Raw genomic sequence first — 22,982 nt, forward strand, 5'->3', positions numbered from 1 at the left:
ATGTGCACATCCAGTGCCAGACATCCTTTTGAGTGCTTTATGTATATAAACTAATTTAAATGTCACAACTTCCTGATGAAGTATAGATATTGTTATGACCCCCATTTTACAGTTAAGGACACTGAGGTTTGGAGAGGTTAATTAACTTGCCTAAGGTTACGCAACTGCAGGTAGTCCCCAACTTACAACAAGGTTCTTTTATGACGACTGCATCGTAAGTAGGTTCTGCTCTAAGTTGAATACCTCTTTCTTTTTTTTTTTTTTTAAGTTTTCATTATTATTGCCTTTTATTATCAGTATCTTTATAAATCCAATCTTTGTCTTTGGGGGTTGAAGACATTACATATAATCTTACAGATATATTTTAACATTGTATGTAGTACATATTATTACTAACCATAAGATGTACGAAAAAAAGAAAGAAAACAACAGACGGTTGTAAATTCATTGTAACAAATACACCCTAATCCGGAGACTACCTGTAGTAAGTTGTAGAGCTGGTTTCTCCATTTTATCCATAGTAAGTTGTATTTTTTCAAGAGTTCCATGATCTTTCCATTGTTATAGGCTGCTCCAGTGTCCCTCAAACCTCATTATGCATAAAAATCATTTGAGGAGTTTGTTTAAAATTCTAGTTCTGATTTGGTATGTCTGGAGTGGGCTCAGCAGTGTGCATTTTTTACAAGCTTCCGTTATGAACGTGACTTAATTCCTTAAGTATTTCTTATTTGGTCTCTTGAGAGATGGGGACGGGAATAGAACAGCTACATTTGCTTCTATGTTCTCCTTTTTCGTGTGGCACTTGTATCATTTCCTCTTTCTCTGAGCTTCTAACACTTTCTCTTGCTTTCCATGATTTCTCAAAAATTCCATTCAACAAGTTCTTGATAAGCTTACATCCAGCTTGTTGGTCTCCTCAGCTGTAATCAACCTGAGTTTGAGGCCTTTGATTTCTTTAATGCTGTCAATAATAACTTTCCCTAATGTACAGCTCTGACAAAATCATCTTATGCTTTCAAACAAGCAAACAAATACCAGCAACAAAAAAGCCCTCCAGCATCCCTCTTTTGTTTATAGAATAAAGTAGATTCTCTTTAGCTTGACAGTCAAGGCTTTCCCCAGTCTCGCTCCAGCCTATCTTTTGAGATTTGGCTCATGTAGCCCATGATCCAGCCAAACAGGCCTTTGCCTGCAGTACTCAGACCTCTGCGGCATTCTTATGCATTTCCTTCCTCCTGGAATGCCCTCTTGAAGTATGTCTCTGCCAAGTTCCTGTTCATCCATGCAGCCTTGCCAGATTCTCCCAGGGGAAAGTCATCTTTCACTCTTTAGAACCCTACATTTCTTTGCATTTCTCTATGGCACCTGCCATATTTTTACATTGTAGTTATTTGTGTGCATTTCTTACCTTTCTTAGTGGATGGGGTCATGGCTCTGTTTTTGTTGTATTCTCCAGCGGCACTTAGCTCACTGCCAGATGTGCACATATTAGCTAGAAAATAAGTTTTGCTAAATATCTGGTATCTGGTAAGTTCTTTTTTTTCCTTACTAAATTTTTTATATTACTTTCCAGTCATTGTGTATGTGTACATGTGCATGTGTATACCTAGGTAATTTTTAAATATCCTTTTTATTATTATGAAAGAAATACATGCTCATTGTAGAAAGTTTGAAATACACTGAAAAGCACAGAGAGAATTAAATTCGTCTGTAATCCTACCACATAGAAATAATCACTATTAAGATTTTAGTGTATCTCCCTTAAGTAATTACATTTATATACCAAATGCGTTTATACTATTTTGTTGTACGTATTTACCTAACACTGAAGCATAATCATTTTGAAGGCATAGATACTCTCCTCCTATCCAAATCTCTTATTTCTTCTTTATGCCTAATTGCACTGGCTATGGCCTCCAGGACAATAGTAAATAACAATGGTCACTGACATCCTTGTCCTGGAGTTTCAGGTAAATTTTTTAGGCATGAGGGTATCTTTTCTCAATCCGTACATATCTGAGAATATCTCTGAATTATGCCTTCTCACAAGAACAATTTAGCTGGTTTTTAAATTTCTGAGACATCACCTTTTTCTCCTAAAACTTTACAAATTTTGATCTGTTACTGAATTAGTTTCCATAACTAATCCATTCCACCACTACAGCTGTCATAACAAATTACCACAAATAGAGTGGCTTAAAACAACAGAAATTTATTGTCTCAGAGTTCTAGAGTCCAAAATCAAGGTGCTGGCAGGGCCATGCTCCCCCTGAAGGCTCTGGAGAAGAATTCTGCCTTGTCTCTTCCTAGCTTCTGGTGGCTCTAGGCAATCCTTGGTGTGCCTGGGCTTATAGCTGTATCACTCCAATCTCTGCCTCCATCTTCACATGGCCTTTTCCCTGTGCGTCCTTCCTCTTATAAGGATACCAGTCATTGGTTCTAAGGACCACCCTAATACAATACGGGAAAACTTGGTGGCATAGTGATTGAGAGTTTGGCTGCTAACCGAAAGGTGAGCAGTTTGAATCCACCAGGCGCTCTTTCAAAACCCTATGAGGCAGTTCTTCTCTGTCCTACAGGGTCGCTATAATGAGTTGGAATCGACTGGACAGCATCTGAAAAAACCCTCTTTCCAAATAAGGTCACAATGCTGAGATTCCAGGTGAATGTGAATTTTGGGGGGACACTACTCCACCCTCTACAGTAATCTTCTGCCCTTTAGTGTCCTGAAGAGAAGTCTGAGGCAGTTTCAGTTTATTTTCTTTCTTGGTAACCTTTCCCATCTGGGTTTTTCTAGAAGTTTTTTCTTTAAAAATGTTTCTCATAATTTCTCTTCATGTTTCTGTTTTTATTAATTTTTCCTAAAATACCATGTTTCTATGATTCTTAGACGCAAGTCTTTTGTCAGGGATGAATATTTTCTTTTGATATATCTTTGATTCTTGTTCAGTTTTTCACCTTGAAACAGTTAAGATCTTTTTCTCTGTCCTCCATACGTGTCCTTTATTTCTCATTATTTTAATTTCATTATGGTCCTTTCCATTCTGGGAAAGCATCTCAAATGTGTTTTCCATACTACTGTTTCTGTTTTCTACAGTTAACACTTTGCTTTTCTCCTCCAAAGAGAATTTTAATTCATCGTTTGAGTTTTTTGGCCCTCTTTTTTCTCTCACTGAATTCCACAAGCTTTATACATTTGTTGCAAAGATGTCATGATATCATGTCTTCTGTTTTATTGAGGGTAGCAACTGCTTTTCTAAAATCTTATTTTGGTTTTATAGTGAAGAATGGTTAGAGGTGTGCTTCCTATTTTAGTTTTCAGGATCGTATGTAGCATTTTTTCACAGCTTCCGTGTTGGTTTTTGTTTTATCCTTCTCCTTTTAACAAAATCTTCAAACAGAAGAAGTTATTCAAACCTTGTGTTTTTCACCTCCCAGAATGTATAACTGGCCCTCAACTCTCATTGTCCTTTTGGGTACTATGGCTCCTCCAAGCTAAACAGCTAAATGGCTGGTTGTTGTACAGAACTCCCTGATCGTTTTCCAGTAGCTGATATTTATCTTATAAAGCTCTGCTGGAAAAAGATAGAATGTTCTCCTGTGCCTGGCTTTTTGCTGCTGTGAACCAGTGGCTCCAAAATTTATATATATCAGGGGCTTAGGGGCTTATAGGTCACAGTCCGGTTGGGGGGGATTTTGAAGTAATATTTGCTTAGCTCTTTATATAAGCTTGAGAAAATGCCAGGTATCTAGCCAAGCGAGTGGAGATTATGAAGAGATAAATATCCCCCACCCCCAACCACCCTTTGGTGTCATCAGTGCTTGAGGTATTGGCAAAACCATGCTCCCCAAGATGCTCTGCTGCTAGGACTCTTCCTTTCACTCTCTCCAACAGTGCTTTGCTTATGAAGACTGCATTTCCTAAAAGGGGTTATCTCTCCTCTTCTCTCCTCACTTTTTGCTCAGTGATTTCTTAGAGTGAAAAAAGAGGTACGAGTATAGGTGGGGCTACCTCAGAAAGAAATACTCATGCAGTAAAAGGATTTCTTCAGTGTTCTATCGTTACTCTTCGTATAGACCTAATGTCTGTTAGCCAGAATGAGATAACAGATGGAAGAATAAAGTACCTTCCAACCTCCTGTAACAACACAGATTTGCTGTTTCAGGCAACAATGTCAGTCACCAAATATGATTCTCAGTTCTTCTGCAGTGGCCATATAGTCAGTAGAAAATGTCCTCATATTTTGTCCTTAGGGTTGACAAACTTTTTCCAGATTCATGAATTGCCATCTTTCGTGGTGAGTCTTCACAGGTATTTTACTGGGAAGCTGAGAAAGACTGTATCAGGGACTGCTAGTCAGATACTATTATAACTAAGAAATCAAGACATATATTTTTGAGATGGATAGTTAGATGGCAGTACTCATCCAGACTTGCCTCACATTTCTCAGGAAACTAGGTAGAAAGGTCATCTTTTAGAGGGAAGAGTGTTTCTGGAGTGGTGATTTGGTGACTGACAAGTCAAGAAAAAGTGGGAGATGTAATGGGAAGTGAAAAAAAGAATGGATAAAATAACTAGGGAGTAGCAGAGACTGTCTGAGGAGCCCTGGTGGTGCAATGGTTAAGTGTTCTGCTGCTAACCAAAAGGTCAGTGGTTCGAACCCACCAGCCACTCCATGGGAGAAAGATGTGACAGTCTACTTCCATAAAGATTACAGCCTAGGAAATCTAATGCTATTCTGTTTTGTAAAGTCATACCTCAAACTTCAGATGCTTCTGTAGTTATAGTTTCTACAGTTTGTGCCTTAATGGGTGAACATTGCTGCATTTATTAATATGCAGTCTAAGGTTTTGCAGAATGTAGTTGCTACTGAGGCACATGAAAAGCAGTTACTGATGCTACTTACATATAAACAAACACCTCATGGGATTTGTTTGCTTGGTTCAAGGACTTTAGGTCATGATTTTGTGGGTTATTTCAGACAATTGGACTAATATTGCTGTTAGTGTTTCTGTTCACTGTGTAGTGCCTGGGATCTTAAAAGCTTGCGAGCGACCATCTGAGTGCAACAATTGGTCTCTATTCATCTGGAGCAGCAGAGAATAAAAGAGAACCAGGAATCAGGGGAGGATTTAAACAGGCTCCATGTCTGATTACCTCCATTAACAGCTGTCTCCTTTGCCATGAGGCCAGAAGAAATGGGATGGTGCCTGGCTACCACTATTGAATGTTTCTGATCAAAGATTTTATCACAGAATCATTATCAAAAGGAAGAAATGGTGAAAGTGTTTTAATTTTCCTGGAATCCATATTTCTGGCTTTCATGGAAGTTGGGGTAACCCATATAGGCCATTGCCCTTAGGTGTCCTTTTAAACATTTTGCCTTGAAAAAAATGGTTCGTAAAAGCCACTTTTGAGTCAAACAATGGTCCAGATAAACTAATAGAACTGTTTTGTTTTGGGTGTTGTGTTCTGTCATGGAATGAATTGTGTCCCCCGAAAATGTGTGTTGACTTGGCTCAGCTGTGATTCCCAGTATCCTGTGGTTGTCCACCATTTTATGATCTGATTGATTTTCCTTTGTGTTATAAATCCTACCTCTATGATACTAATGAAGCAGGATTAGAGGCAGTTATGTTAATGAGGCAGGACTCAATCTACAAGATTAGGTTGTGTCTTAAGTCAGTCTCTTGAGATATAAAAGAGAGAAGCAAGCAGAGAGACAGGGGGACCTCATACCACCAAGAAAGTAGTGCCAGGAGCAGAGCGTGTCCTTTGGACCCTGGGTCCCTGTGCTGAGAAGCTTCTAGTCCAGGGGAATATTGATGACAAGGACCTTCCTCCAGAGCCGACAGAGAGAGAAAGCCTTCCCCTGGAGCTGACACCCTGAATTTGGACTTCTAGCCTACTATACTAGGAGAGAATAAACTTCTGTTTGTTGAAGCCATCCACCTGTGGTATTTCTGTTATAGCAGCACTAGATAACTAAGACGTGCTCTTTGAAGAACTCAAGTCAGTTTTGTGAAACAGACTCCAAGGGTCAGACTGGAAGCTATGGTTAGGGTAAATTAGAAATTATTTTAATTAATTATATAATTAACTAATTATTTTAATTGTTCCTCAAGACAGTGCTGCATGAAAATCCTTCCTGATAAAACAAATTTGTTTATCAGTTCTATTCCCACCCTTTTTTTTTCCGTGGCAATGCCGATAAGATTTGGTATAAGAATTTTGGAAGTTCTTCTCATATTTGGAACGTTTCTGACACCCTAGTTGAAATGTTATCCCAATTTGCAAATCGTATATTCAGTAAACTTCAATCAATTTAAAAATAAAAATAAAAAGATTACCACCTAGGAAACCCTGTGGGGCAGTTCTACTCTGTCCTTTAGAGTTGCGATGAGTCAGAATCGACTCGACGACACACAAAAACAACATTGACTATCTAGGCGTAGTCAAGTAGCAGGAGTTTGTTGTTGTTGTTAGGTTCCGACTCATAGCAACCCCATGTACAACAGAACAAAACACTGCCCAGTCCTGTGCCATCCTCATAATCGTTGTTATACTTGAGCTCATTGTTACAGCCACTGTGTCATTCCATTATCTGGTTGAGGGGCTTCCTCTTTTTTGCTTTGTTTGTTGTAGGCCTGGTCATATGGAAACTTTGGTTTTTTTTAACACAGAAGAGGAAGAATGAGAGTTTAGTTGGTAGGGGGTGATGGAGTGCTGGGACTTGACATGGTGTGCACGAAGAGAAGTCAGCAGTTCGCAAGATCTATGTGTTGGTAAGTGCAACACTGGCGTGATTAACTGTGCATCCCAGGCTAGAGCAGGTACCGAAAAGAGCCAGAGTGAGTTATAAACTGGATACTGTGATGGCAAACCTATGCCAAAATGGGTGAGAGGATGTTTGGGGTCTTAGGAGTGGATGGAAGACCAGTGAAGCCAAATGAGATCATTAGATTTGAGAAGGGAGAAGAACATGAGCTCAGGGCATCAGTCAGATAAAACATCATGATGGATGCTGAGTCTGCTGAAGATGCTGGCCAGGGATGAGCAAGATGCAAAAAGTCTGAACCAAGGTCCAAGGCCTTGGTGGTTCTTCTTCAGCCAAGACTTAACCCCCTGGTTGGAGAATCTTCTAACCAATCCGGGTTTTCTTACATGTGCCATGGTGCTCATTACTCCACTGGCACAGGAAGAATAGGATCAAGGTAAAGAGTGGAAGGAGAGAGCATCTCCGCTGGCCCTTGCACCTGGCTCACTTTCCTCTCCCTCAGGCCGTGGAAGTGAACTGAGTGTGACTGTGAGACAGGGCACATGAGCACCATTCACGGTTGGAGGATGACTCATTCTACCCATATTTATGCCTCTCCCCCCCTTCCTTTTTTATGAAAAAGATATTTAAACTTTCATCCCTTCTGAGCAGTACATTCTAAGTCAGTTGTGCGTATGTGTGTGTGTGCGTGTATGATATTGCATACACAGAGCCAAATGGATCTGCTTTTCTTGAGCAGATTTAAAAAGCTGCTTATGTTGGAAATCATTTCTAGAAGGTCCTGTACATCTTCCAGATTAAGTTGCATTATAGCAATGAAACTTTCCCGTGTTCCTCTAGGTAGAGTTGGTCTCTCCGCCTCTGGCCTCCTCCAGCACCCTGTTCTTGCTTCTATTATTATGACATTTAACCAGGTTGTGTTGTGTTTTATCTGTTTATATGTGTGTGTTTCTCTCTCCCATAAGGCTTTGTGCCTCTCTAGGGCAGGAATCATGTCACATTTATAAGTCCAGCAGTTAGTACAGGGCCTGAAAAATAGTTCCCCAATAATGTTTGCTAGATGGACAGATGTTTAAACAGAGTTTTCAAGAGTTTAAATGCAGCAGTAAAGTAATTTAATCATGCTAACAATAATAATAGTCAGAGCTAGCATTTATTGAGCACTTACTATATCCAGGCACTATCCTAGGCTCTTAACATATGTTATATTACTGAATCTTTTCCACAAGCCTAGAAGTAGGTGCAACCATTGTCCCCATTTACTAATGTTTAGAGAGGAAAAATTAAGTGATTTGCCTAAGGTCACACAGCTAATAAGTATGGAACTGAGATTTGAACCTGTTCAGTTGGATTCCAAAACTCACACTCATAACTGCTCATTTTAAAGAAAGGAGGTCTCGGGGGGAAATCTGCAATATTATTTCTCAGGATGTACCTTACATAAACTTTTGAAGTGTCTTTTCTAGGTTATAATACAGTTTCTGTGATTTGTATACCTGAATGCCAAGTACACATTACACGCTAGACGGAAATCACTGGGAATCCTAGCACTGATTTAGAGTGGAAACAGATACCATCCCAAAGAAGCAAAGCAATTAAATAGAGGGGGAAAAGAGCTTTTTGTTTTTGAAAAATTATGTATTCATATTAATTTTTAAAATATTCTCATTTAATTGCTTACAATATGGAACTAACAATATTTTTATTTACAGTAGCCAAAGAATAACATTTTATGCTTCCTGTTCATTTTTATTTATTAATTTGTTAAATCATACAAATGGATATTATTGCTTGGCTATTACTTTTTTCCTGAAATAAAATATCTAATACATTTAACACTGTTCGGTGTTAGGTGAATCAGTTACAGTTTTGCTGAGATTAGGCCAGAGCCTTTACTCAGAATGTTAAGTCACATGAATCTCAACCTGTTTTAGTGTATTTAGCTAACTGAGTAGGCTTCAGCCTGAGAAACCAATTTGAACTTGGTCATCCAAAGTTTCACCAACGGCCAGAATATCACAGTCCTGTCCAGTAGAACTTTCTGTGGTGATGGAAATGTTTATATCCACACTGTCCAGTATAGTAGCCACTAGCCACATGGGGCTATTGAGCACTTGAAATGTGGCTAGTGCAACCAAGAAACTGAATGTTTTTGTTTTATTGTAATTAATTTAAATTTGAATTGAAATAGTCACACGTAGCTAGTGGTTACAGTACTGGACAGTACAAGGACACAGAAGGAATCACTCCCAGTGCCTGGCAAATACTATTCACATGATAATTTAGTTTGTCTTTTTTCTTTTTCTCGCTCCCTGGCACAGTGTTCCTCAGGATCCGAACATTTGGCATATGACCAAATCAGAAATGTAAGACAGAGTAAAGTAAAATAAAATAAAAATCCACTAGTCTTTTCTTAGTGTTACCAAAAAAAAAAAAAAAAAAAAACCTAAACCAAACCCATTGCCGCCAAGTCAATTCTGATTCATAGAGATCCTTTAGGGCAGAGTAGAACTGCTCTGGAGCACCTAGTGGGTTCCAGCTGCTGACCTTTTGGTTAGCACCCTAACTCTTAACCACTACACCACCTGGGATTCCTTCTTAGCATTGCTGATGTTAAATATATGTTAACACCCCTTCCCTCAACTTCTACAACAAAATGAACGCAAAAGAATCCTATTGCTTATTCTTTAAGGGGCAGTGGTGGTTCAGTGGTAGAATTCTTGCCCTCTGTGCGGGAGACTGGGGTTCAACTCCAAGTACAGTTGTCATGTGGTAGACAGGGCCCTTGTTCTGACAACTTTTTTCGTTTTAAAAGTGGTTATTGACTTATTCTGTTTTTTTTTTTTTTTTTTCTCTCTTTTTAAGTAATTTTTGAGCCCTGGTGGCACAGTGGTTAAGAGACGAGCTGCTAACCAAAAGGTGGGCAGTTGGAATCCACCAGCCACTCCTTGGAAACCCTATGGGACAGTTCTTCTCTGTCCTATAGGGTTGCTATGAGTCAGAATCGACGGCAACGGGTTAAAGTAATTTTAATTATGTATAATTTCCTAGAAGTTTTGAATGATATTTGCATAGTTTTATATAGTGTTCTTTCGTGCTTTTTAAAAATGTTTCTTATTAGTGGATATGTTTTCTTTATTATTACTATGTGTATTTGTGTTTGCTCTTTGCTTTTTAAAATCAGACTTGCTGAAGATCTCTTGGATGTGTTTATCAATTCTACTGTCTTTCTAGTTCTGTAATTTCTGCTCTGACCTTTATTGATTGCTTTCCCCTGCTTTCCATAGGTTTCTTTCTTTCTTTCTTTTTTAATCTTCTAGAGGTTAATGCTTAGTTTATTGTTTTTATTCTTTTTTGTTTAATAATCAAAGTATTTAAGAATATAAATTTTCCTGTAAATGTAGCATCTATCACACTACATGTTTCGGTATGTATTATTCTCATTGTTATTGATGCCTGAATAGTGTCCATTTTAGTTTTTCTATTTGATCCAAGAGTTTTTTCAGGTATATATATTTTAATTTCCAAATTGTTTTATTATTATTATTTTTGACACTAATCTATTTGGTTACATTATGCTGAAAATGGTCTGTGTAGTTTCTGCCCATTATTAGATCAGTTTTTTAAAGTTTAATGGATGTTTTTAAAAAGTGTGTATTCTCTGTTTAGTACCTTAATAAATTTAGTATATGTTTATTATATCATGCTTATTAGTTTCGTTGTCTGCAGAGTTGGGTGATTCGTATATAAATCCTTACTAGTTCTTGCCTTGATCTATCAGAGAGAAGCATGCTAATTTCTCATTTAATTGTATTCTTATAAAGTCCTCCTTCTATTTATAATATATTTTGTTTTATAATTTTATAGTATTATTCATTACATGAATGTTTATATTATTATGTTTTGGAGGTGGGTGCTTTCATTTGTACATGTAAAATAACGTTTTTTCCATTTGATATTTTTTTTCTTCTAAGTTCTACTTTCTGATTTTATTATTGCCCTCACTATTTTTCCCTCATTTACCAAGAATATTTTTTACTCTGCTTTTCTTTTTCATTATTGTTCTATTATATTTAATATGTGTCTATTGCAGCTAATTGGATTTCATTTGTGTTTCCAAACCTTGAGTCTTTTTTCTTTTAATAGGAGAGTGTAATGCATTCATATTTATTCTGATGTCTGCACTGTTCTATCCATTGACCTCTAGGAGGAGTTCTAGACTCCCCTTTATCCACTTTCTAATTTTACCCACCTCCCTAACTCTATCCTTCAGGAGTGTAGATCTGGGTTGATGCAATTCAAAACATCTTAGTGGTCTATGCACTTCTGGGTAGGTAGAGCTACATTTGTAAAGGTCAGAGCACAGGTGGGAATGTCCCTTTTTTGGACACTAATTCCAGGAGAATAACAAAGGGCCAGATCTTCTCCTGTATGAGAGGAGACTTGACCAACTCCCTCTTCTCTGACTTTAACCTGTTCCTGTTAAGTGGATTCCAACTCATAGGAGTAGTAAAATATCAGACTGCCTTGCTGTCTACTTTGTTTCCAAACCCTTCTGGCCAGTCTACCTTAAATGAAGGAGTGCTTTTCTAGTTTTGGTCTAGCTCACTAGCAGGAATCTTGCAGAGAGGGGTAGTTGATCTAGGGAATGATTTGTTCCTGGGCTCTCTGCCCAAAGATCATCTTAATAACATCCCAGTCCAGTATTCTTACCCTAGCTCCCAGATATGCTCTCTGTAGTTTTGTTTTTTTTTTTAAGTTGTATCTTTCTCTGATTTATCAATGTTATTATAATACAAACATTTTATTCTACATGAGTTTGTTTTTCCTAGTCTTTTACAAATATCGTGATCAAATAAGCTAACGTTGTTAGTTGCTGTTGAGTAGATTCTGACTCATGGTGCCCCCATGTGTGCAGAGTAGAACTGCTCCATAAGGTTTTTAAGACTGTGACCTTTAGGAAGCAGAGCACCGGGCCTGTCTTTGAACCGCCAACCTTTCAGCTAGTAATTGAGCACTTAACCATTTGCACCACCCAGGGACTCCTGTTCTCTGTAGTTTTGATAATCATTTTCCTCTATCTTAAGCGTGTATTCTAATTTACTCTTTTGGGGCCATTTCCTTCCCAGTACCTAGTTTTTGGTTCACTGGGGTCACTGCTTTCATCATGTTTTTCTTTTGAAAGTAGTTTTTCCTGATCACAGATTGTTCCATTTTCATAAATCCAGTATCCTCTAAAATTGTTATAATAATTACAGACTATTGTGCTTTTTTTTAGTACATTGAACATTTGCTCTAATACCTCAGATCAGTTTCCACTTTTTAAACTATAGACTTGTCGTAGGTTCAATGATTTTTCTCTCTGTTCTTCCTTATGAGGTATTATTAGTTGGGTTAGAACCTCAAGATGCAGTAGTTGAAAGAACAACAAGTTTATTTCTGTCACACATTCAGCCAGGTGTTCTGAGTTGAATGTTCTAAGTCAACAGGTGGCTCTGCCCCACACGGTCATTCACAGATCCAGGCTCATGATAAATCCACTGCCTTCAATATGGGCTTCCAAGGTCTCTCTGGTCATTGAGGTTCTAGCCTGTGGAAAGGTAAAGAGCATGTAGGAGAGGCACCTTCCTTCTCCTAAAGGTCTAGGTTCATAAGTGCTACCATGACTTTAGCTCATCTTAAAGTGGAGAGAATTAAGTCAGATGGCCAGAACTCTGTACTACATAGGATGAGTTGGGCTATAGGGCTTCTAGGTTGGGCAGTACTAGATATTTAGATGGGTTCTGGTAGAGATTGTGTCATTCCTGAGTCACTTCTCCTTCCAACAAAGGGAATAGGTTATATTTGTCTATAGTTTTAATTGGCTATATCAGAGATTTGTGAGGAATAATAGAAAGAAAACCACTGATTCAGACAGCTACCTAGGAATCAACTTCAGCGCAGTGTTAAAAGAATTTTTGTCTGAAGCATTAGTTATTTTCATCCTTTCGTTCTCTGCAGTTCACAGGGGCACTGTCTCCTTTTATATCAGCTAGTATATTAGTCCTCATCAGTCACCAGCCACCACAGCACTCCCTGTTTTGTATAGTAAGCTTCCCAAGCCAGGTATGAGGTTGGGAGTGGGCAGAGGAAGCACTGGGGCTGCTGTTCTGCGTGCCAGTGCTGAATCACTTTCCCAAGGTGACTGGTAGGATCTTCTTCCCACCTACTGTCCTACCAACCACTCTCATGTCATGCCCTGGCAGCATGAGTTTAAGGGAGTCAGTTTGAACCTGGCAGATTTGATTAAATTACTACTCAGGCTGACTTTCCCTTTCAAGTGATTCAGATTATTTGGCCTGTTGGCCTGTCTGGTAGAATTTCCTTGCAATTTCTTGTATGAGTAATGAAACTTCTCTGGTTTCCTGGGTTGGCATAGATCTTACCCCCATTTTTTTATTCCTTTGGTCATTTCAGTGGGAATTAGGCCTTCATCCATTTACATATTTCTCTGTTACTAAATGTGTAGTGACTGTCTACTATGTTAGGCAGTGTGCTTAGCTCTGGGGATACAGTGGTGAGAGGAAACAAATGTAGTCACTGTCTTCATAGGGCTTATCATTGGGGAATAGAGGGAATATGTGAGAGAGACAGACATCAGTAAAGTAATTATACAGTGAAGCTTAAATCACAACTCTGTTGAGTGCTCTAAGAACTTATAACGGGGTGATTTTCCCAGGTAGTGAGGTCAAGAAGGTGTCCTTGAGCAATGGGGACTATGGTGAAACTAAAGGATGAGTAAGGGTTCATTAGGGGAAGGTGGAGTGAAGGGCATCCTATGCAAGGAATATTAAGCACTTATTTTTATATTTTTAAATTTACCTTGGAAAAAAGTTACCAACATTTTTCTAATAATTTTCCTTGGGAAATTTTGTGTTTTTTTCTCTGAAATTTATCAATTTATTTTCACACCTTCATATCTCTGAAATATGAGTGAAAATATGAGATAACAATTTTTCTTAAGAAATTGAGTATCTATTTTACTGGGCAAGCCTTGCGTTAGAGTGATGAAAAGTACCCCTCTGGGCAAGTGTGTTCTAACGAGTCTGGGATATGGAAATTGTTAGCAAATCTTTCCTGCAAGTTGTAGGCAGATTTAAAAGGTTAAAAAAAGACATGTCATTTTCCTAGGTTGCTACTGAGAAATCTAGGAGAGGATAAGTTAAATCCTGAGTCAGTAATTTTAGGGCTGATGTACCAAGTGCTTGATCTCCTTTTCACTCATCCCTTTCTAGCATTGAGTCCCCTTGAAGACTGTCTATTTGCAAGCTTCACATTGCCAGAGCTAAAATATAGTCTGCTTGCTTTGGAAGGAACCAACTGGCCTTTTGGAGACTGTTCTAAAACTGAATGAACCACAGAGCTTTCTCTGATTTTAGTAGAGCCTTGAGTTCATGCCAGCCATTAATTGTTCTTTTGAGTTTCCTATGAAGGCCGAACTTGAGACTTGGCTTTCTCTTTTGCCATCTGTGAGCTACCACTTGTCCACATGTGATATGTAATAAGATTATTGTTCCAGGGAGCATCACTTTAATGTTTTTCATTTGATACTCCACTCTTGTAGGTTCCTTACTTTTGAGCTTCTAAAGACTGTGGGAGTAGACTATATGAGGACTTGGCTGACAGAGCTTAAACAAGACTGTTAGCTTGTAGGCTGGGCCCTCCAGCTCGTATTGTTGTATTTGGCTTACTTATGGGTAGATACATACAGACAGAGGGGCATTGCAAATGGCGACCCAGCTACCTAATTGAGTGCTCTTTTTTCTCCTAGCTTATTTCCAGCGATGCGGATGGAGCCATCCAAAGGGCTGGAAGATTCAGAGTGGAAAATGGCTCTTCAGATGAGGTGAGGAAGCTTCCCCAGTTTCCATATTGCCACCAAGCACATGATCGTAGCATGTGTGATGTAGTAGTGAACAGTTTGTGATGCTTCTTACCAAAGAAACTTCCCTAAGAGTAGCTTGGGAAGGAGTAAATAGAGCTTCAGAGCTTTGCTTGAAGCAGGCATGAAGGGAAAATGCCATTATGCTTTGTATGGAGGGTGCTCATGTGCTCTTTAAAATATCTGTAATGAAACCAAGTAGACACATGAAGGTGTTCTGCCAGCAACAAGACTAAAGAAAAATCCACAGCCACAATGCCCTTTGTGAATGGTCCCTGGAATCCCAGCTGTTGCCTTCTGCCAGGCTGCTCAGTTTGCCCTGCCATGGATTATATATGAGCATGGTCAGAGTCCAGGAGAGAGATGCAAAAAATTACTGTAAGTACAAAATGCTGTCTTTATTCAGAGAAGACACTATGAAAGGAGGCCATTATTATCTATCACTCCTTGAGCCCAGGCCTTCTTTCTGGTCTGTCTGGTCTTCCTTGCTGCAGGCCACAGGAACTCTCCTTGATTTTCTTTCTTCTTTGAAACTGCCACCTCCTGTTCTATTCCTTGAGTTCTGTCACCAGAACTACAGAGTTATATGTAAGTGTCCCAGTTTTTTTTTCTTCATTGCTGCCTCTTTGAAAGGTAGCTCATCACAGTGCTTCAGCACCCCCTAACTTATGAGTCAGACAAGCCTAGGTTCACGTACTTAGTTCTATGACCTGGGCAAATAACCCAGCCTTTCTAAGCCTTGGTTTCTTCATCTATAAAATGAAAACTGTCTCAGGATAATTGTAAGGATTCAGTGAGCTAAGCTTATAAAGCTATTAGTACTATGCCTAGCATATAGTAAGTATTCAATAATTGATGACTAAAATAGTAATAATGGGTATTGTTACTACCATAACTACTGCTATATTGCCATCTTTGCCATCGTGACTACCTTTTTAAGCAGATTCTTGAAAAAGGGCTATGATTTTAACCTGAAAGGCCATAGTATTTGGGAAGTAGTTGCTGATTTTTACCTTTGGCCTTAACTTAGCATACCCATTCACCCAGACATGGTACCCTCACCATTGTTGTGTGGCAGAGAGAGGTAATCTCATGTTGGGTTGGATCCCTGAATAGAATAGAATGTGGGCATACTTCTTATCCAGAATGATGTCAGCTGACCCACATAGAAGAAAGAACTCCCAGTGAAATTTGATTCTGGAAATTTCCCAAAAGTGGGAAAACAGTTCTCCCCAAATGGCCTCACTCCTGAGGTGAGACAGTCTTATCACCACCAACTCAGGCATCCAAGGGTGTCCCAGGAGGTAAGCCAGGAGTAGAAGCATTGAGTCCTCATTTTCCAGTGCTTGGGAAGCCAACAGCTACCATGCTGAGTTTCAACCTTGAGAACCTAAGTACCAGAGACCCTAGAGACTGCTGTACCCTCAAGATATCTTTCTGCTCCCAAAATTTTGCAGAACTTCAGCCCAGCCCTAAATGAACAAACTACACTGGACTTCCCCACCCCACGTAAGCACAATTCTAGCCCCTGCCAGGACCAGTGTCTGGAGGAAATCCACACCTCCCAAGAAAGATATAAATGGAGCCTTTGTGTGGTCCTAGGATAATTACTACAAGCTTTGGCCATCAGACACTGGTCACCTGGCTATGTCAGCTGGCCCTGCTATACACCAGAGAACAGGTTCTGGGGCCTGGTCAGGAATTGGAAATTGATTGTGGAGTGTCTGGATTAGAAGTGTCTAGAGCAAGGCTTCGAACCAGTTTGAACTGGTTCAGTCATGACCAGCAAAGCGAAACTGGAACAGACCTGGATTTTTACAATTTGGGCGCTCCAGAACAATCACCAGAACACGAAAAAATTACTGATCGAGGCCCTGGAATGGGAGACTTGGAAGAGGCGTAGTGAGCCCTTTCAGGAACTTGATGCATGAGACTGGATTATTGGCAGAACTGTGGAGAGCGACACACATTCAACGTGGTGCTGTCAGCTGCCATCTTTGAGCAGGGCACCTCTGTTTCTGACTCTGCTCAAAGTCTGATGGGCAAGAGATTTGGTTGCTATGCAACTCATACACTGCCCTTGTTTTCTAAGAGGGAGATTAGGTTTCTAGCAGGGCTTTGACCATAATTTTTCTATTTCTGGTTACTGTTCCAGTTCACCCAAATTTTAAATATTCGAATCTTTTCTGGTTTCACTTCCTCAGCTATGACTGAACTGGGAAGAACCAGTTTGAACCCCTGCTCTAGAGTCAGACTGCCCGGGTTCAAATCATGACTCCACAATTCACTAACAGCACTGTGGCCTTGACAGTTCATTTAACATCTTTGGAACCATTTGGTGGAATTGTTGATTTCACAAATCATTACAGTTTGTTGTGTTCAAAACACAGTTCTGTCTCAAATTGCTTCTCTGGGACATATGATAGCAAGGCTCACATTCTGTTTTAGATTTTGTTTCCACCAAAGCTACTGAGCATGAGCACTCGACTGGAACACCTTGGCTGTGTTTTATATTGATGTTCTTCATTTGACAGCTCCTGGCCGGTGTTAATACACAGCCTTAAAAGACCTTGGAGGAACCTGAGACCCAAAGGAGAAAAAAATGACATGCTTTGAGTTAGTTAAAGTAGTCAGTACATTAAAAGACTCACTATAGCTGCTTAAAAATGTTCAAACCCATGGACAAACTATATGAAGCTGTAAAGTAATTTCATTATTGGCTTACTTATCCTTTTATTATTGAGTTGTAAGAGTTCTTTATATACTCTGGATACTAGATCCTTATCAGGTATATGATTTGTAAAAATTTTCTCCCATTCTGTGGGTTGTCTTTTCACCTTCTTAATGGTGTCCTTTGAAACACGAAAGTTTTAATTTTCGTGATGTCCAGCTTATTTATTTTTTCTTTTGTTGCTTGTGCTTTTGGTGTCATATCTAAGAAACTATTGCCTAATCCAAAGTTGCTTGATTACTTTATCATTTGCTGTTTACATAAGATAATGTCAAATTTGTATTTTTTTAACATAGTGGGTATAATGGTTATATCATCTGTGATTGATAAGACTAATACGTGATTTTTTGTGAATCTATATCTCTTGTTTAGTATATGCTCATGGTGTACTATGTTTCTTTGTGTGCTTGGTTGCCTGATTATGTGCTATTTGTTGTTCTTGAGAAAAGAATTTTTAGGAGTAATAATGAGGTTTAGGATGAGTTGCCTTTCTTCAGAGAGGATTTGCATTTGTTTTTGTCAGACACCTTTAAACTAAATTCCCAGCTTGAGGCTTTCTAAAGTACCCAGGTGATGAAAGCTGGAGCTGCAAATGTATGTGAAGGCTTGCTTGTGGTCACAACACCTCAGAGACACGGCCCCGCTGAGTCTGCTCAGCATTGTGGCAACCTTCCTTGCAGTCCTTAGTGGTGGAGGCAGGGGTGGGGGTAGTTTTTTCTGGGTCACCCTTGCCCTGAATGTGTAGCCCTTTGGAATTCTAGCTTAAAATGGGGTGTGTCTCCGATTAGACTTACCTATTTCAGTGGGTCCTGGGATTTGATTATTTTCCCTTTTACCCCAAGAGGTCACCAAATCCCAAGTTCACTTTTGCTAGGATTGGCAAATGTCCTCAAGTTAAGAAGGGGCTCCCATGCTCCACTTACCTCTCTGGGTTCCCACTTGCTTTTCAGTTTTGGCTGGTGATTCCTTACTCTCTTGTAAGCTCTTCAGTGCTTTTAAGGAGATGATTCTAACATTTTTCTAGTACTTTTAGTTTTTTTCAGTGGGAGGGTTGGTTTGAATAACCTAGCCTGTCATTACCAAAAATGTAAGTTATATATTGGGAGTATTTTTCATGTGATACAAGTCATTCACTCAATACAAATTCGTAGAATCATTCCTCTGTGCCAGGTGGGCCAAACGTTAGTGATGCGATGAGCAAGACTGCTGTGGTCCTGCCCTCGTGGACTTACAGACTAGCAGGGGGAGCAGCAAATAAATAAATATACATAGAATAATTGCAAAATGTGGTAACTACTCTGGATAAAACAAACGGGCGGGGACCATGGTGCAAAGTAACAGGAAGAGCCCTCCATTAGATGGAGAAGGCCTTACCAGAGACGTCACAGTGAGGCCTCTGAGCTGTGCTTCTCAGACTATCTGTAGTGAAGGACCTGCTTTTTTATTTCCAATCGTTATGGTCCCTCTATGCATGACTAGTATGCAGTGCCTACCTCATGCAATTTACCAGTGAATTCGATAACACACAGTGTGGTCTGGACTCTGTTTAATGAGATGAATCTGCCGAGCACATACTTAGATGTCACAGTAATGTCAAATTGCTATGAAAGTTTCTAAATGCTTGCTCTCAATTCCTGTATACCTCATCAGGAACTGGGAAACAGTTTGTGGATTGGCACTTATCCATGGGCCATACCTTCAGTAGCACTGCCTTAGTGTTCATCTAGGATGATCGCCTACCAATGCATGAATAACCCACAACAACTTTGCTAACCGTCAGTTGATCAGTCCCTGCTTGAACATACATTCTTGCTACTCCCTAAAGCAGTTAATTCCATTTTTTCTGCATCCCTAATTGTTAGAAAGTTCTTTTTTATTGAATGAAATTTATCTGTCTATATTTTTGACTCAGGGTTTCTATTTATATACTCCGAAGGCCTATAGTGTAAGTCTGAGCCCTCTTCAATCTGATAAGCCTTCAAACATTTGAAAACATCTGCTGTTTTTTCTCTTAAGACATGGAATCAGTTCTACTCATCATCACCCTTGTTGCTGTTCCTTGAACACATGTGAGGTTGTTAGTGAACTTTTTAAACTGAAGTGCTCAGAAGCAAACCCATTACTCTGGGTACCTCCAGACAGGCACAAAATAGAGCAGTCTTGTCCCCATCCTTGCTTTGGAACTCTACCTCTGTATATAAAGCCTGACAACTCATAATGAACCTACAATATCTAACACTTCCTCCACCAGTCTTTGTCACATGTGCTACTCTTTGACTATGGGGGGCATCATAGTATAGTGGAGACAAGTTTGGAGTCAGAAAACCTGGCTTCTTAGCTCTACCACTTACTAGTTTTTGACTCAACATTGCTGAACCTCAATTTGTAGCAGCTGGACTTCTCCACCCTATACCTGTGCAATTTGTATTTTGTACCTAAGTGTGGGACTTTGCATTGTCCACATTGAATTTAATCTCATTAGTGTGCCCCTAATTGTCAAGAGTTTTTTTTTGACATCCTGAGTCTGTCACCTGTCTTATTAGCTAACCCACTGAGAAGCTTTATATCATCTTTAGATGTACTTATCCTGCCATCTGTGTGTTCATTCAAATTATTAATTAAAATGAAAGTGACCCTAGGGTGGATCACTGGAGACCTCCGTTACAACTCACTTGTATGTACCAATTAGTATATGGTGGAGCAGAGGGGACAGTCTTTCAGCTTTTTACAAATCTGTCTTCCTTAGCATGGGGAAGATTCTCTTATATACTGTTGGAGGATATGTGAATTGCTATAATCTTTTGGGAGGGCAGTTAGCAATAACCCTCTAAATTAAAAATGCACATACCATTTGGCTAGCAGTTCTAGTGCTAGGATGTATATTGTAACATTATTTAAAATAGCAAAAACTGGAAACAACCTCTGTTTCCACCAGTAGAGGAATGGTTATATAAATCATGGTACATTTATACGTAATGAAATGCTTAGTAGCTATTAAGTTATTAAATTAAAATAAAATTATAAGAGGTATATGTTCTACCATAGAAAAATATTTAGGATACAGTGTTAGACATAAAAGCAAGTTCCAAAATGACTTATATAAACCATCCCATTTCCTAAAAAACAAAAAATTAAGTATGCTTGTGAACACATAAAAAAATTCTGAAAGAATGCATAAGGATTTAATAGGAATTGCTTCTGGAGAATGGAAGTGGGAGATCAGGAGAGAAGTTGGAGGACATTATTTTTCCACTTTATGCCCTTCTAGATTGTTTGTTATAGTGTCACTATGAGTTAGAATCGACTCGATGACAAGAGGCTTTTTTTTTTGGTTTTAAATTATTTACATATTTTATAAGTCTATATTCACTTCAGGAGCCCTGATGGTGCAGTGGTTAAGCATTTGGCTGCTAACCAAAAGGTCTGCAGTTGGAATCCACCAGCCACTCCTTGGAAACCCTCTGGGGCAGGTCTGCTCTGTCCTATAGGGTCGCTATAAGTCGGAATTGACTCCATGGCAACAGGTTTGGTTTTGGTTATATTCACTTGAAGTGTTTAAAGACAAGAATCTATGTCACTGTTAAAACGAACATAGTAGATCCATAGATACAGACAGAAAGATTTTCAAGATATTTTCTTGAATGAAAGAAAACAAGTTTCAGTGTAATATCTACACTACTGTCCCATTTATGAAAACATATTATGTGTGTATATGTGTTTGTGTGTGTACACGTATCTGTGTGTGTGTATAAAAGTAAAACACATCTTTGTAAATGCATAAAAAGATCTGGGACTATCCAAACCAGTTTGATAACGTGATTATAACAGGGAAAGGAAGTGTGGATTGGGCCATGGAGGATGGGAGAGAGAAAAGGATCTGAATTTTTGTGCGGTTTTGCTTTTTTACAATCAGCTTATATTCACATTTATGTTTATAATTTAAATTTTTTTATTTTTTAAAAAATTCGTTTTCCCCTACTACCAGTGTTATCTCAGCAATTTAACCTATGAACTGGAGTAAAATCAGTTCAATACATTCATTCGTTTATTGAACTTATTCTGCAATAGACTTTATGAGAAATCACAGGCATTATAAAAAACTATGATCTCACTGTAGCCTGGGTGTTTGTATTATATAGAACCCTGCTTAACGTCAAATATTAGAGAACATTCAGATAAGATCAGAATTATATAGGGATTTTTATCAAATTTTTCTGAAAATATATTAGGCAGATTCAGTCTCACTCCTTCAAATTCCACAAGTATAAATGGGATATAAGAGATAATGAAGGCAACAAGGAGCTTTTTTTTATTTTTCATTTTTCAGTGAGAAATTCTTTTTTTTAATTGTGCTTTAGGTGAAAGTTTACAGCTCAAGTTAATTTCTCATACAAAAATTTATACACATATTGTTATGTGACAGTAGTTACAATCCCTATAATGTGACAGCACACTCCCCCTTTCCTCGCTGGATTTCCTGTGTCCATCCAGCCAGCTCCTGTCCCTTCCTGCCTTCTCATTCTCCTTCCGGACAGGAGCCGCCCATTTGATCTCGTGTATCTGCTTAAACTAAGAAGTACACTCTTCACGAGTATTATTTTATGTTTTATAGTCCAGTCTAATCTTTGTCTGAAGAGTAGGCTTTGGGAATGGTTTTAGTTCTGGATTAACAGAGCATCTGTGGGCCATGGCTTCTGGGGTTCCTCTAGTCTCAGTCAGACCATTAAGTCTGGTCTTTTTTTACAAGAATTTGAGTTCTGCTCCACACTTTCCTCCCGCTCCGTCAGGGACTCTCTGTGGCGTTCCCTGTCAGGGTGGTCATTGGTGGTAACCAGGCAACATCTAGTTCTTCTGGTCTCAGGCTGATGGAATCTCTGGTTTATGTGGCGCTTTTGTCTCTTGGGCTAATATTTTCCTTGTGTCTTTTGTATTCTTCATTCTCCTTTGCGACAAAAAACTTTTGTGGGCTTGGAATTTGATGCAGAGATTATTCAGGAGTTCTTAAGTCTCAGGACTCATTCAGCACTGTGGGCGTGTACTGGCATGTCTGCAGCATAGAAGAATTTGAGTTCGTTATTCTCCATAATACCTTTTAGTAAATGTTTACCTGAATGGGCATAAAATAAGTGTAGGTGTTTGCCATGTTAAGCTTTAGTTATCTGGAAAATATACTTATCAGAATATTTCCTCCTAACTTTCTTTCTTTTTTTGAAAGAAAGCACTCACTTTAATAACACCAAGAAACACAATTGTTTCCTTCTCTTATTAAAATTGTTACAAGAATTTTGACAAGCTTTATTCTTTCATTTCAAAACTATACTTGACATTACTGAGAATTTTCTGAGAAAGTATTGATTTATTTCAGAAGAAAAAGAACTACACATTTTAAACAAAATTTTAAATACAATGAATTTTTCCTTTTTTATTTTTTTAATTTTTTATTGTTGTAGTTTACATGAAGTTTACGTTTCAAGTTAGTCTCCCATACAAAAATTTATACATACATTGTTATGTGACCCTAATTGCTCTCCCCATACTGTGACAGCACACT

At 38.8% G+C, this 22,982-nt stretch overlaps 1 protein-coding gene across 1 annotated transcript in view; it reads left to right on the forward strand.

Annotated features, from left to right (window-relative positions):
• Positions 1-22,982, forward strand: part of GARNL3 (GTPase activating Rap/RanGAP domain like 3) — a 148,637-nt gene that overhangs the window by 12,296 nt on the left and 113,359 nt on the right. Inside the window, exon 2 of the mRNA XM_004375683.2 lies at positions 14,590-14,664. Within this exon, the coding sequence (XP_004375740.1) occupies positions 14,590-14,664 (75 nt within the window). The remainder of the gene's footprint in view (positions 1-14,589; positions 14,665-22,982) is intronic.

The sequence above is a fragment of the Trichechus manatus genome, unplaced genomic scaffold (genome assembly GCF_000243295.1).
Source record: "Trichechus manatus latirostris isolate Lorelei unplaced genomic scaffold, TriManLat1.0 scaffold00038, whole genome shotgun sequence".
NCBI lineage: Eukaryota > Metazoa > Chordata > Mammalia > Sirenia > Trichechidae > Trichechus > Trichechus manatus.